General features: G+C 53.0%; 1 protein-coding gene across 1 annotated transcript; it reads left to right on the top strand.

Moving 5' to 3' along the window:
* The first annotated feature begins 2898 nt into the window (after positions 1–2898).
* scrn2 (secernin 2) lies at positions 2899–12993 on the top strand. The gene is made up of 8 exons (XM_030094373.1): positions 2899–3060; positions 5530–5711; positions 6836–7035; positions 9432–9647; positions 9715–9880; positions 9999–10179; positions 11714–11870; positions 12857–12993. The coding sequence occupies exons 1-7, from the start codon at positions 2899–2901 to the stop codon at positions 11864–11866; spliced, it is 1260 nt and encodes a 419-aa protein (XP_029950233.1). The 3' UTR covers positions 11867–11870; positions 12857–12993.
* The last annotated feature ends 1920 nt before the right edge of the window (positions 12994–14913 follow it).

The following is a 14913-nucleotide window of genomic DNA, read 5'->3' as shown; positions in this document are numbered from 1 at the left end:
CGTGGAGGACTGTAGGGACTGGTTGCCGTGGAGGACTGTTGGACTGGTTGCCGTGGAGGACTGTAGGGACTGGTTGCTGTGGCGGACTGTAGGGACTGGTTGCTGTGGACTGGTTGCTGTGGCGGACTGTAGGGACTGGTTGCTGTGGCGGACTGTAGGGACTGGTTGCCGTGGAGGACTGTAGGGACTGGTTGCCGTGGCGGACTGTAGGGACTGGTTGCCGTGGCGGACTGTAGGGACTGGTTGCCGTGGAGGACTGTAGGGACTGGTTGCCGTGGCGGACTGTAGGGACTGGTTGCTGTGGCGGACTGTAGGGACTCGCAGGTTCCCATGGTTGTAATTATAAGCATCATGTCTTCTGCGGGCTGCAGGCTGATAAACAGCCTGATGCTGCAGGTGCGGACGGGACCGGGCATGAGACGCTGAGCTGTTTGTGGCCAGACGAGACGAGACGAGACCTTTAAGTACAGACCTCTGGAGCGCGGCGTCACGTGACCCTGCCCGTCTGCCTGCTCCCTCTCTGCACAGCCTGCCGGCCGGGCGTCCAGCGCTCTCACTCTGACACCAGGTAAACACCTTCCGCTGCAGCACAGACCCGCTCAGACCCCCTCAGACCTCCCCGGACCCGCTCACACCCCCCCACACCGGCTCACACCCCCCCAGACCCTGTAAGTAGGCGCGGAGCCGCGGTGCGCCGCGGAAGGAGCGGCGGAGTGTCCGTGCGGGCCTCCGGCTCCTCCGGCTCCTCCGGCTCCCCGGCGGCCGCTCCCCCTGCTCCCTCTCTCCCCCCTCTCCCTCTACCGGAGCTCCGTGTCGTCTGCTCGCTTTCCCCGCAGCCTGTTATATCCGGTTCGCGGCGGCGGGACGCGTGAAGCGAAGCGGGAACGGAGCAACGTGGCGGAGGGATTTGTGAAGATTACAGTCAATAAAGAGCTGTGCACGCGGCTGCCTCCTAATCCCGCCGCACCGCGGGGGTCTGCCTCCTCTTCCTGCACGGGGGGAAACAGGAGGCCCGCGGACCGAAGCGCAGGCTTCTATTCAAGCACTATATCATTGTCACTACAGTCCAAATAAACTGCAACACCATCATAAATGTTTCAGGTGAAGCAAAAGTCTCCCCCAGCATCCCCTCCACCTGTCTCACTGATTGGACTCATTGTTTTTATTTAGAAGATACAAAATATCCAGACATTTTATTTAGAGCAGATTAGAAATGATTAATCCCCAGGAGCAAGTCTTCAGATGTAATCTGGTGTCAGTGGACAGAGCAGTACTGTACAGTTCAGAGGCGCTGTGTTGGGGAACGTTTCGGTGTCGGCGTGCAGGAGGAGTCAGCTCAGTTCACGGGATCTTTTGGTTGAGTTCTGCTGATGAAGGAGCTTCACGGTGGACAGGTTATCGATTTGAACCCTCCTAGAGGACAGAAGAAGAAGCAGAGGGGGCCCAGCAGCAGACCAGGAGGGATCCCACTCAGCACAGCAGGAATGACGTTTGTGAACGAGTCGTTCGTTTGAACGGCTCTTTTAAGTGAACCATGAGAACCAGTTCACAGCTGTCTGAGAGCCGTTCCTATGTGCAGATTACCCACGCTTCCTTTCACCTGTGAGCTTTATGAGTCCGAGCTGTCAGCGCTGCCTTCATATGAACGACCGGCATCACCTCTGAGTCTCAGTTCTCCACAGTCACCTGAACGCAGCAGCTGACTGTCTGAAGGCTGGAGTGGAGCCGGTGTCAGACCAACTGGTTTCCCTCTTATCTGGTGACTTAGACTTTGATTCACATCCTTGGTTGCTGGTAGATGTTAAAAACCTGACAAAAAGCTGCGTGGAACCTTAAACCAGTCTGATTTCAGAATCTGCTCTTCCTGCAGCAGCAGCAGCAGCTCATGCTAAAGTTAGTCGGTCATCAGTTAACAAGGAAACCAATTAATTCGAAACATTGACCACTTTATCAGACTTTAACAGTGGAACACACACACACAAACACACACAAAGCATAAGATGCTCAGCATTTGGACACTCAAAGTGAAGCACAATGCAATATGAGTTAGAAAAACATCTCTTTCAAATCCAAGTCAACAATCGATTTACACCTCCGTATGAAAACTCAGAACCGACAGTAATAGTGTCAGGTGTCAGAAAATAATGAGGGTAAAATCTCCGTCAGTCCCTGTAATAGAGACCCCGGTCAAGGAGCCGAGCCTTTTGAATGGTTCTTTCAAATAAACAGGTCCTCACGAAGCGGCTCCCTTCAAATAGCCTTGGATCCCAGCTCTGTGAGTGATTTAAAGATTTCTGTCCCACTTGCTTTAAATAATCTCTCTTAAGAAAAGGTAAATTTACAAAGTGAGCTTCAGTCAATAAGCAGAACTATCATCTATAACCGTGTCAAGCTGTCTTATACAGACTCACCTACTTCGTGTGGGCTCCAACTGTCCGAGCTTTTCTTTCTTATGGAACCCAACGACTGTTTTTAACCACAACAATGTGAGGTTACATGTGTCTGAGTTTAGAGTTAACATCCTGACCTTCAGTCTTCATGTGAGTTTAGAGTTAACACCCTGACCTTCAGTCTTCATGTGAGTTTAGAGTTAGCATCCTGACCTTCAGTCTTCTTGTATGAGAGCTGCAGCTGTGCTTTAAGTCAGAGTTCAGTATGTAATCTGCCTTTTGTGGACTGTTTATGGAAAACACTCGCCTTTATCGGTGTTGAAGTGGGGAAGCTGTCAAAGTGTCCTTGGGCAAGGCATTGATCTTGGGTGTGAATCAGTGAAGGAATTAACCCTGAGAGACGAGGTGCTATAAGAGTGTCATTGCTGGAGGACTCAGTGTCCACACCTGGATGAAGCCCGCCTGTGCCCGTGAGAATGACGTGTCTCCTTCGTTGCTGTGTTGCAGGATGGCGGAGGCTCCCATGTCATGTGACTGTTTTGTCTCTTTGCCCCCCGGCTCTCGAGACGACCACGTCATCTTTGGGAAGAACTCGGACCGGCCCCGGGACGAGGTGCAGGAGGTGGCCCACTTCCCCGCTGCGAGCCACCCTGCAGGCTCCACACTGGAGGTAAAGTCCACCCAACGCCACGGCCCCCCTGGAATCACCCACCAGCTTCACACCCCGCCCATCACCCACCCCCAAATCTCCCTCTACAGCTACCGTCCAATAACCCTGTTTGTGACCTTCCAGAAATGGATGAATAGCAACAGCATGATAAGCAGCATGAGCAGTCCACTGGCTGAAATATCAGTGTGTGTAGTCCAGACCTGTGTTATCAGGTACAGGAACTGACTCTGATGGAAGTGAAGAGTTTTTCTAATTCAATCTCAGTTGCAGACTTACGGAAATTTAAAAGTACATTTTCAAAATCTAACTTTTTTGTTTATCCTGTATTCTCAGTACATTAAACACAATGCACATATCGGATCAGTAAAGAATCAGTATCGGTCTATGCTCACATCTGAAAAATCCTATTGGGGGTCAAAACACGTGATCAGGTCTCCCCCCTTTCACTCCAGTTCGAAGTGGATTTACTCAAACAGAACTCTAGTTCCCTTTCCCACTTCTCACTTTCAGAGAAACTCACCCAACAATCAGACCCGTGGAGCATCTCCAGCTTCATGCCAAAACATTCCTGTCTGTTACTGATTACCGACAAACAACAGAAAGGTGAAATATTGACTGTTTCGCTTCTCTCAGTCAGTAACACTCATGAGATTTCAAGACTTGCCTTCAAAATGAGATTGTTTCAGAGCTAGAGGGAGGAAGTGCCACAGGAGGCACCAATGAAGCTGAAGCCCTGTTTCTCTAAAACTGTGAAGACAGAAGTCAGTTGTTTTATTGGTCCTGCTTCCATTGACTGATGATCAGTTGATTTCTTTCTCTATGCGACGTGCCTGCATGTGACGCCTCATCTGCCACAGAGTCAGCTTGTCCTCCATTCATGGCCGTTTTACACCGCAACAGTTTCAAGTGAAAACCCAGACATTTTGTTGTCCGCTTACAGGACACCGAAGCTCGGAGCTACTGAGAACAAAACTTTTGAAAGTGATTTCCAAGGTGGAATTTTTGGGGAAAACACTGAATCCATCATCACATAGAGTCAAAAACACTGGTCCTGGTCCCCATCCTGGTCCTGCTCCGAGTCATGCACTCCCTGGCTCAGTAAACTGTTGTTGTGCACATGCTCAGTAGATGGGACACCACCATGGCCCCCACGCCCCGACCAGGGCCCCCAGGCCTCCACCAGGGCCCCCAGGCCCCTACCAGGGCCCCCAGGCCTCCACCAGGGCCCCCAGGCCCCTACCAGGGCCCCCAGGCCTCCACCAGGGCCCCCAGGCCCCCACCAGGGCCCCCAGGCCTCCACCAGGGCCCCCAGGAGGCCTCCCGGTACCACCTACTGTTGCGTCAGGATGGATCCAGACATGACGAGTCGAGTTGACCTCTCATGGTCAGATAGGAAATATAACCTTATTTGAGATTTCTTTAGAGGGAACAACATGCGGGAATACCCTGGAAGTGTTGCAGGAAGTCTCCAGGTTTGAGGTTCACTTCCTTTTCCTAATCTGGTGACGGCCACATCCCTCCTCTCACCTCACACACTCACTGAGGAGTAAAGACAATCAGAGCAGAGCTTTACAAAGACCGGAGAACGCAGATTGTGTGATTTGTCTCTTTCAAAGTGATCATTTGTGGTTAAATCTGGATCTCCTGGTGTTTTTTTCACATCTATTATAGTTTACAGATCTCAAGATCTATAGACAGAAAAATAACAGGAGTCTTCTTGTTCCAGCTCTACGTTTTCTGTTGAAACTTATTTAAAATCCTGGTTTGTGTCCTTTACATCTGTAACAAATTCAATGACAGGAAGAGTGTTTTGGAAGTGTTCTTAGAGGCGTTTTAGGAGTGTTGTGTGGGGTCTTTTGGGGGTGTTGTGTTCGGTGTTGTAGGAGTGTTCTCACAGTTGTTTTGGGAGTATCTGGATGTGTGATGTGGGGTGTGTTTTGAGAGTGTAGTGTGGGGTCTTTTGGGGGTGTTGTGTTGGGTGTATTGGGAGTGTTCCTGGGTGTGTTTAGGAAGTGTTTGGATGTGTTGTGTCGGGTGTTGTCACAGGTATTTGGGGCTATTTTGAGAGTGTTGTTTGGGGTGTTTTGGGAGTGATCTTTCAGTTGTTATGGGAGTGTTTTGAGTGTGTTGTGTGGGGTGCTCTTTGGGATGTTTTAGGCATACTCTTGGAGGTGTTTTGGGAGTGTTGTGTGTGATGTTTTGGGAGTGTTGTTGGAGGTGTTTTGAGGGTGCTGTTACAGACGTCTGGGGCTATTTTGAGAGTGTCGTTTGGGGTGTTTTGGGAGTGTTATTGGAGGTGTTTTGGGGTGTTGTTTGTAGTGTTCTGACAGGTGTTCTAGGTGAGATTTGGGTGTTTTGAGAGTGTTTTTTTGGTGTGTCTTTAGAGGTGTTTTGGAGTGACCTCCTCCTCCTCTGTCAGACAGGTTGACTCCACTCGTTCTGATCCCCCCTTCTCTCCACCTCCTGCAGTGCACCTTCATCCGGATCCCTCAGGTGGAGCAGACCCACGCCGTGGTGCTCAGTAAACCTGCCTGGATGTGGGGGGCTGAGATGGGGGCCAACGAGTGCGGGGTCTGCATCGGGAACGAGGCGGTGTGGACCCGGGAGCCGGTGGTCCCCGGCGAGGCCCTGCTGGGCATGGACCTGGTCCGGTGAGAGCCTCGCAGTCTGCATGGCGTGTGTGTCTGGGGATCGTGTCAGATCCGTTCGTCACTCGGTCCAGCATCCAGCCAGAAGTGACCGAAAACTGTTCATGGCTCATGGCCTGAGTGTTGACGCGAACTCTGGAGAGGTTTAATTCCATTTTGATCACGTTTATTTCACTTATTCTGTCCCAGTCTGCTGGTGAAGTGATTAAACAAGTCATTACTGAAATGAGGGGCACTAAATCACAGAATCACCAACTGAAACTGTGTGTGTGTGTGAATGTTTTGACTTCCTGTGTGTCCAGAAGGGACTCATGAAAGGTTCAAGTAAAACTGGGGAAAATGGCAAAAACCAGAAGAAATGATAAAAATAATTATAGAACTACTTAGAAAAAAGTGAAATGTCTCCAATTTCTAACATAAGAAAATGAAGTAACACTTTACTTGAAGCCCCCGGTATAACACAGTATAAGTACATTATAGCACTGTGTAACTATACTTATAAACACTCAAATGATCAACATGCTTTATAACATCAGGACCTAACCCTAACCCTAACCCTATGCTGTATCGTGGGTTATAAAGCATTGTGATCATTTTTGAGTGTTTATAACTACAGTTGTTCAGTGCTATAATGTGTTATACTGGGTGCTTCAAATAAAGTGTTACCGAAAATGAAATATGGCAGAAGAAAGCATACACAACTGTTCAAACAGAGGTAAATTGGCAAAAACAGCTAAAAATCTGTCAAAAAAAAATGCTTGAAAAGATCAAAACTGTTAAAATCAGGTACAACACAGGTTCAATGTAACAAAGTGTTCCGTTCTGAACTGGAGTTTAAACTTCATGAATGCATCATGAGATGCAGGTTTTGTTTGTGAAGCCTCCTGAGCTGCGTTCGCCTCGTTTTAAAGGTTAAAGGTCGTTTAAGGCTCCAGAACGGCTGGACTTAGTGGAAAGTCACTGAAATGGCTGTTCTGGTCATGAAGGTTGCAGAACCCTGATCTAGAAGAAGCATCTACCTGAGATTACAGGAGGATTCAGAAGAGGGAGAACCGTGTGCACCAGAGGGGGGTGGAACCCGCCCTCCACCCGGCACCGCCCTGACCCGGCCTGTGTTTGCCCCCCAGGTTGGGTCTGGAGCGTGGGGACAGCGCCCGGGCGGCGCTGGCGGTGATCACGGGCCTGCTTGAGCAGCACGGCCAGGGCGGGCAGTGCCGGGAGGACCCGGAGCCCTTCAGCTACCACAACACCTTCCTGCTGGCCGACCGCAGCGAGGCCTGGGTGCTGGAGACCGCCGGCCGGCTGTGGGCGGCTCAGAGCGTCTCCGGTACGTCGGGCGCCGTCTCGTCCCGGAGGCCTCAGAAATCCCTGCAGGGGCCTTTCTGTGTGGAGCTTGCATGTTCTCTCTGTGTGCATGAGGTCTTCCTCCCACACACACTGTAGACACACACACTGCTCAGAAAAGCCCCCAAAATTGAGAAGGAAGTGCAAACCACTGCGCCACCTGCTGGACTCAACATGAAGCTTTGAGGATTTGTAAACGTCTGAACTGGAACAAGTCGTTCCTCCAGCAGTGTAAACAGCATCCATGCACCGATTCCTCTGAATGCTGAGAGACCGCGGAGGAGCGGGGTGTGCTGCTGAAGTCCTTTTTAAATGTTTTCTGAACTCCACGTGCACTGCCGGCAAACCGGTCGAGCCGCACGTCCAACCTGAGCGCCGGTGCTTTATGTCCTCGGGACAGAGACGGGCGCAGAGTGCACGAAGGAGACAGTCGACTGGAGTCCAGCTCGGTCTGCACACACACGTCCGTCTTCTGCACTGGCTGGTGGGTGTGGAGCCAAGTGCAGAGTGCCACACACACACACACACACACACACACACACACACACACACACCAGTCCAGACAGCCCATTTACAGTCAGAAAGCTTGTGTTTGACCTGCAGGAGGAAAACCAGTGCAGACACCTGCAGAGAGAACATGCAAACTCCACATGGAAACACCAGGCAAAGGGTGGAGGTGATGGAGAGGACAGGGATGAGGAGGGGGGAGGACTCTTCAGAGCTGAAGGTGTCCCTGGCCTGAGGGAGGCAGTGTCTCTCCAGAGTCCCATCCTCGGGCTGGGGTCTGGGACTGAGGTCTGGGACTGGGGGCTGAGGTCTGGGACTGGGGTCTGGGACTGGGGGCTGAGGTCTGGGACTGGGGTCTGGGACTGGGGTCTGGGACTGAGGTCTGGGACTGGGGGCTGAGGTCTGGGACTGGGGTCTGGGACTGGGGGCTGAGGTCTGGGACTGGGGTCTGGGACTGGGGTCTGAGACTGGGGTCTGGGACTGAGGTCTGGGACTAGGGTCTGGGACTGGGGTCTGGGGCTGGGGTCTGGGGCTGAGGTCTGGGGCTGAGGTCTGGGACTGGGGGCTGAGGTCTGGGACTGAGGTCTGGGGCTGGGGTCTGGGACTGGGGGCTGAGGTCTGGGACTGGGGTCTGGGACTGGGGGCTGGGTCTGGGGTCTGGGACTGAGGTCTGGGACTAGGGTCTGGGACTGGGGTCTGGGACTGGGGTCTGGGACTGAGGTCGGGGGCTGGGGGCTGAGGTCTGGGGCTGGGGGCTGAGGTCTGGGACTGGGGTCTGGGACTGGGGGCTGAGGTCTGGGACTGGGGTCTGGGACTGGGGGCTGAGGTCTGGGACTGGGGTCTGGGACTGGGGTCTGGGACTGGGGTCTGGGACTGAGGTCTGGGGCTGAGGTCTGGGGCTGAGGTCTGGGACTGGGGTCTGGGACTGAGGTCTGGGACTGAGGTCTGGGACTGGGGTCTGGGACTGAAGTCTGGGAATGAGGTCTGGGACTGAGGTCTGGGACTGGGGTCTGGGACTGAAGTCTGGGAATGAGGTCTGGGACTGGGGGCTGAGGTCTGGGACTGGGGTCTGGGACTGGGGTCTGGGACTGAGGTCTGGGGCTGAGGTCTGGGGCTGAGGTCTGGGACTGAGGTCTGGGGCTGAGGTCTGGGACTGAGGTCTGGGGCTGAGGTCTGGGACTGAGGTCTGGGGCTGAGGTCTGGGGCTGAGGTCTGGGGCTGAGGTCTGGGACTGGGGTCTGGGACTGGGGTCTGGGACTGGGGTCTGGGACTGAGGTCTGGGGCTGAGGTCTGGGGCTGAGGTCTGGGACTGGGGTCTGGGACTGAGGTCTGGGACTGGGGGCTGAGGTCTGGGACTGGGGTCTGGGACTGGGGTCTGGGACTGAGGTCTGGGACTGGGGTCTGGGACTGAAGTCTGGGAATGAGGTCTGGGACTGGGGGCTGAGGTCTGGGACTGGGGTCTGGGACTGGGGTCTGGGACTGAGGTCTGGGGCTGAGGTCTGGGGCTGAGGTCTGGGACTGAGGTCTGGGGCTGAGGTCTGGGACTGAGGTCTGGGGCTGAGGTCTGGGACTGAGGTCTGGGGCTGAGGTCTGGGGCTGAGGTCTGGGACTGAGGTCTGGGGCTGAGGTCTGGGACTGGGGTCTGGGACTGGGGTCTGGGACTGGGGTCTGGGACTGAGGTCTGGGGCTGAGGTCTGGGGCTGAGGTCTGGGACTGGGGTCTGGGACTGAGGTCTGGGACTGGGGGCTGAGGTCTGGGACTGGGGTCTGGGACTGGGGTCTGGGGCTGAGGTCTGGGACTGGGGTCTGGGACTGAGGTCTGGGACTGAGGTCTGGGACTGGGGTCTGGGACTGACGCTGTGGCTCCCTTCAGAGGGCGTGAAGAACATCTCCAACCAGCTGACCATCGGGACGGAGACGAGCGCCGAGCACCCGGAGCTGCGCAGCGTGGCCCGGGCTCAGGGCTGGTGGGACGGACAGGCGGACTTCGACTTCTCTCAGGTCTTCGGCCCAGAGAACCCCCCGGCCCGGATGGAGCTGGCCAAGCAGCGCTACCGGGGGGGCACGGAGCTGCTGCGGCACCACAACGGTGGGTCCACGTCCCTCGCATGTCCCGCCCGGTGAGGACGGCGGTCTAACCTGTCCGCTGGGCGCAGGCGCCGTCACTGCCGAGGTGATGATGTCCATCCTGAGGGACAAACCCAGCGGCATCTGCATGGACTCCGGGGGCTTCCGCACCACCGGCAGCATGGTGTCCATCCTGCCCAGAGACGGCAGCCTGCCCTGCGTCCACTTCTTCACCGCCACGCCAGACCCGTCCAGGTCAGACGGCGTCTTCCCTCTGTTCCCGAGTCCCCGTCCTCCGGCCGTGACGTGCGAGCGTCCCCTCCTTCGCTCTCTCTCTCTCTCTCTCTGTCTCCACCTCCTTGTCCGCCCGCAGGTCCATCTTCAAGCCCTTCATCTTCTCGGACTGCTGCAGCGCCGTCCCCGCCGTCCTCTCGCCGAGCTTCGGCGCCGACGACCCGGTCAGGAAGCAGCCGCGCTTCCAGAGCCGCGTGGACCGGAGACACCCGCTGTACAGGGCCCACCAGGAGGCGCTGGAGAGCACGGACAGCAAGCTGGTGGGCCACACACACACACACACACACACACACACACACACACACACACACACACACACACACACACACACACACACACACACACAGCGTTCAGGCGAGACATAAACACAGTGAGAGCCAAACAGCAGGTTTCCTTCTTCAGACCGTGTCCAGAGCTGCGTTCAGAGCCTGAAGGAGGCGGGGTCAGATGCAGACTCATTCGACGGACCAGTCCCGAGAACATTACAGTTTTTAGGTTCAACATGAGAGACGATTATGCTCAAAAGTGTGTTAAAGGCGTTTTCAGGAGGATTCCATGTGAAATGAGACACTTTCAGGCTTCTGGTTCTGCCGTGACGGTTAAACCGGGTCGACCACATCCCAGCTGGACCTGGAGGGGCTCCAAGGGCAGACAGAGACCTGAGGCCCCCTTCACGCCGAGACCACTTCAAGAGGAAACGCAAGACTGTCGTGGCGTTTTGGGAGTCTGTTTACACAACAACGGCGCTCAGAGCCACTGAAAACACGACTTTTTGACAACGGTCCAACTCCGTCTCCATGGAAACAGAGTCTGCTCCTGGTCCTGGTCCTGGTCCATTTTCTCCTGGTCCTGGTAGTTTTAGAGTTTGACAGTCACCGTAATAACAATGAACCTTGGTGTTGTGTCCATAAGAATGTCCGTGCTCTCCGTTGTTAATGATTAGAGGGTTTTGCTCTGGTGGAACAACATGAAAACTGCGTCGTTTTCGGCAGAAACGTCAAACTTTGTCTGAAAGAAAAACTCCAGACTGATCGGCTTTGCCTCAGTCGCCGTGTGGTGGTTGACAGGAGTCACCATCACAGTGACAGGCTCCAGTCTGAGGTTGGGGAGGTGGAAAGACGAGGATCCTGAAGGGGAGGACGAGAAGGAGGGAACCGCTCAGCTAAACACTGAGAAGCTTTCAGACAGTTCAGACTCTGGTCACTGCGTCTCGGTTTCTGCCTGGAACCTTGAGGAAAGTGTTTGTTTGTGGCTGGAAGTCGTGCGAGGTTCGTGCAGCTTTCTAAAAAAATAAAGAACAGTCACATAATCACTTGTTATGAAAATAATCACATGGTTTATTACGAGAATAGATGCAAAGGTTTGAGTTCTCCGTCTCATTTGACTGAATCAGCTTCCAAACATGGACTGCAGCGAAGCGTCACGCTGAGGGATTACTGCAGCGAGAGCAGACGTGTGGTCTGGGTGGAAGTTAGACGTTCTGGACAGACTTCACCAAGACGAGGAAGAGTGTGAGGTGACGAGCAGGCGGCAGCGTCCGGTGTTTACCGTCTTCATACGTTTACGCAGACTTCAGCTTCCGGTTCTGGATTCTCTGAGGTGACTGAACGTCTTGAAGCGTTCTGCTCAGTGCTGCTTCTTCTGCTTCTGGAAGCTTCTTCAGTCTCTCAGCTTCACTGCTGTGCAATCATCTGAAGCCATGCTGGACACACAGTTTGTCCTCTGCTCTTTACGTCCATTAATACCCAGGAGTGTGTGGTTCTGACCTCCCGGCCGTGTCTCTGTGTGTGTCAGGACGAAGGTTCGGCCCTCTACGAGCTGCTGAGGGATCTGGAGTCCCAGTGTCTGAGCGAGATCTCGGCCCTGCTCAGCGGAGACGTCCCGCCAGACGACCTGGGCGACCTGTTCTTCGACTGCGTGGACGCAGAGATCAAGTTCTACCAGTGAGGAGGTGGGACGCCGTTCAAGCTCCGTGAGGGGAAGCAGGGGAGCCGTCCCTGTCACCAGCTCACCTCCATGTGTCTGGACTGTGGGGAGACACCAGAGCAGGGCCGGAGAACCCATTACTGCAATCAGAGAAGATGCAAACTCCACACCAGACGGCCCGAGCGCCGGTAGCGGCTGCTGGTGGAGACCTGGTTCCAGTCTGGGAGCAGGACGCTCGCTTAACGGGCTTCATGAAGCTCTCTGCGAGAGGTTTTTTTTTTTTTTCCTGGATTTTTCTATGGAGTTTGCATGTTCTCCCTTCTGTCCTCCCACAGTCCAACATGACTCTGAAGTGAGTGTGTGGTTGTCTTTCTGTCTGTGCGTCCTGTGATGGACAGATGTTTTACAGATGATGAACGGTTGCAGAAGTTTGTGTCTTTATGTGAAAAGCCGTATCTTCTCCAGCATGCACCACTCTGTTTCATTTCCTTCTTTACACTCATCCTTTCTCTTTTTAAAGCAAAAGCAGGTATCTCACAGCTGGACAGCACATCTGTTGATATGATTTAACTCCAGAACCAAACATTTCTCTTCCAACATGGAAGTGCTCTGCACTCCCTGTAAGGTCCTCCGGGAAGACAGGGTTTGTGCTGTCTGACTGTGAGAAGGACTGGGTTTGGGACTGGGTCCAGCTGGGTTTGCTTCTTGACACACTGCTCAGGATGGGTTCAGTTCATCAGGGGTTAAATCTCCACAGTGTCTCTTCAGACTTGAATCTTTCACAGGATAAGAGTGAATTGATTTGCCATTTTCAGTTCTGCAGCTCATTGCACAAGTGCATTTTCTCCTTTAGTTTAAAAGTGTAAAAGCCGACCAGGGAGTTGCTCCAACAGAGAAATCCTCTTTCCACTGATGTGTCCCAGAATAGTGGAGAAACCAGGATTTCCCCCGATGCTGTTCCCCCAGGCTTCATCCCATCTCACAGTGCTGTTCTCTTGTGCTCTGTTGCAGCACCGCCCGGTGGACAGCTCCAGTACTCTCAGAGCGGCGGAGAAACCCGGGACAGCGGGCGGATGTCCTCCGCCTCTCCTCCATCATAACACAGACTGAACGTCCAGACGAGATGGGAGCGTTTTCCTCATCAGTAATCACCCAGAGAGCAATGGCTGCACCTCATTAGTGAGTGTGCACGACGTAGAACACACACACACACACACACACACAGACGCCTGTGTAGAGCCAAGCGACGCTGCACTGTGCTCCCAGTCCAACACGCTGCAGAGGAATCAGTCACCTTGTGTTTGTAGGAAAAGGTCCAATAAAGAATGTGCATAGGCTGATCTGAGTGTGTCTGAGTGGTGTACACACACACACACACACACACACACACACACACACACACACACACACACACACACACACGCACACACTGCAGCATTAAAAGGAGCCGCATCAGCAGTCCGCATGAAAGGAAGATGAGTTGTCTGTCCGAAAACAGTAAATGGCATCGGTGTGTTATTTGTTAGCACTTCTGATACCGGTACCAGCGTTTCAGTGCGGTATCAGGGCCACTGCGATACTGGTATCGGTATCGGTGCAACACTATTACCGTATTTATTGTATTGTGTATTAAACTTTCAAGCTATGAAGCAGATGAAACAACCTGCAGCTCCCATTCAGTGGTCAGAGGCGTCGCTACGGGGGGCCCGAGCTGGAGGGGGCCCCGAGGGACGGCTGACATCAGTCAATGTCAATGACAAATTAAAGGCGCTACACTTGACGCTGCAACCACAGCGTGTCGAAAATCCCCCGCATGGAGCCCTTCTTCGAGTACTCACCGGTTAGTTGCTGGCAGGAGGCCCCGACAGACGGCGGATATCAGCGACACAACTTGAAACCCCCCCCTCCCGGATACATTACAATGACACGTCGGAACCTACCTAATGGGGCCCCACTACTACCCGGCTTGCATTGAGATAGCCACTCGGCCCCAAGCTAAGTCGGCTTGTAGCCAAGTCGGCCTCATGCCTCAAGTCTCATGCACTGAGCATGACAGTCACACATTTCGGTCTTTTGCCACACACTCATGCCACACATTGTATTTCTCACGCTGAAAAAAAAACAGCAGTAAATTTGTCTGGTGCTGCTGCTATGGAACAGTAATTCACTGCTTCAGCCTGGTTTTTCCTCCTGCGAAGTCCACCTGAGCTGACAGGAAGTTTGAGCAAAGAAAGAAGGAACCTTATTGATTGTGAATTGAACTGAATGGTGAGTTGTGTTGTACATGTTACAATGTCAAAATGATTTAAAGGCGCATTAAGGAGTTTGCACGTGTTATGCGAAACAGCGGCCCCTGCAGGCCTTGGGCGTAATGCAGCTTAGTGAAACACTCGTGCCTGTGGCTCGCGTGCACGGAAGAGGGGGACTCCGTCTTCGCTCTTTTAGCAGCGCTCAAGTAAAATGTAAGTTTCTTCTACCTGGTGGAGTCTGTGTGGAGCTGTGGCAGTGCTAGAAGCCAGTCTTTTCTTACTTTCTGGAAGATCCTGCTCAGTTGTTGCTCACTAAGCATCTGGCGGAGTAATGGCGGACAAAACGAAACCTAACTAAATCAGGTCAGCGGGAGCGTGCATTACGTCACATTCTCTCAAATTCTCCCCAAAAAAATGCTGGTGCTGGACTGGCACTGCAACTTTCAAGTGACAATTTAGCGCTGTTAGCGGTACTTGCAATGAATTAGTGCTGTCAATTTTAATCGCGATTAATCCATTGAGGTCTGCCAATTGGGTCAAAGAAAAGAACTAGAGGATAATAGTGTTTTTTCCTGACATTGGGACTGATTTATGAGGATTAGATTCTTCATTGCAATTAATCTCAACTTTAAAAAAGTTAATTGTTGACAATTCTCCATGAATTAATTACGATTAATTGCGATCAATGCGATTAAATTGCGATCAATGCCATTAAAACTGACAGCACTACAATGAATATGTCAGGGCACATTGTACACATCATTAATATGTGTAACATATTTATGGTGGAAAATAAGTATTTTTAAAGTTGGAAAAACT

This window comes from Salarias fasciatus, chromosome 6, assembly GCF_902148845.1.
Source record: "Salarias fasciatus chromosome 6, fSalaFa1.1, whole genome shotgun sequence".
Lineage (NCBI taxonomy): Eukaryota > Metazoa > Chordata > Actinopteri > Blenniiformes > Blenniidae > Salarias > Salarias fasciatus.
Note: the sequence above shows the minus strand (reverse complement) of the source record. Positions and strands in the feature narration are given on the sequence as shown.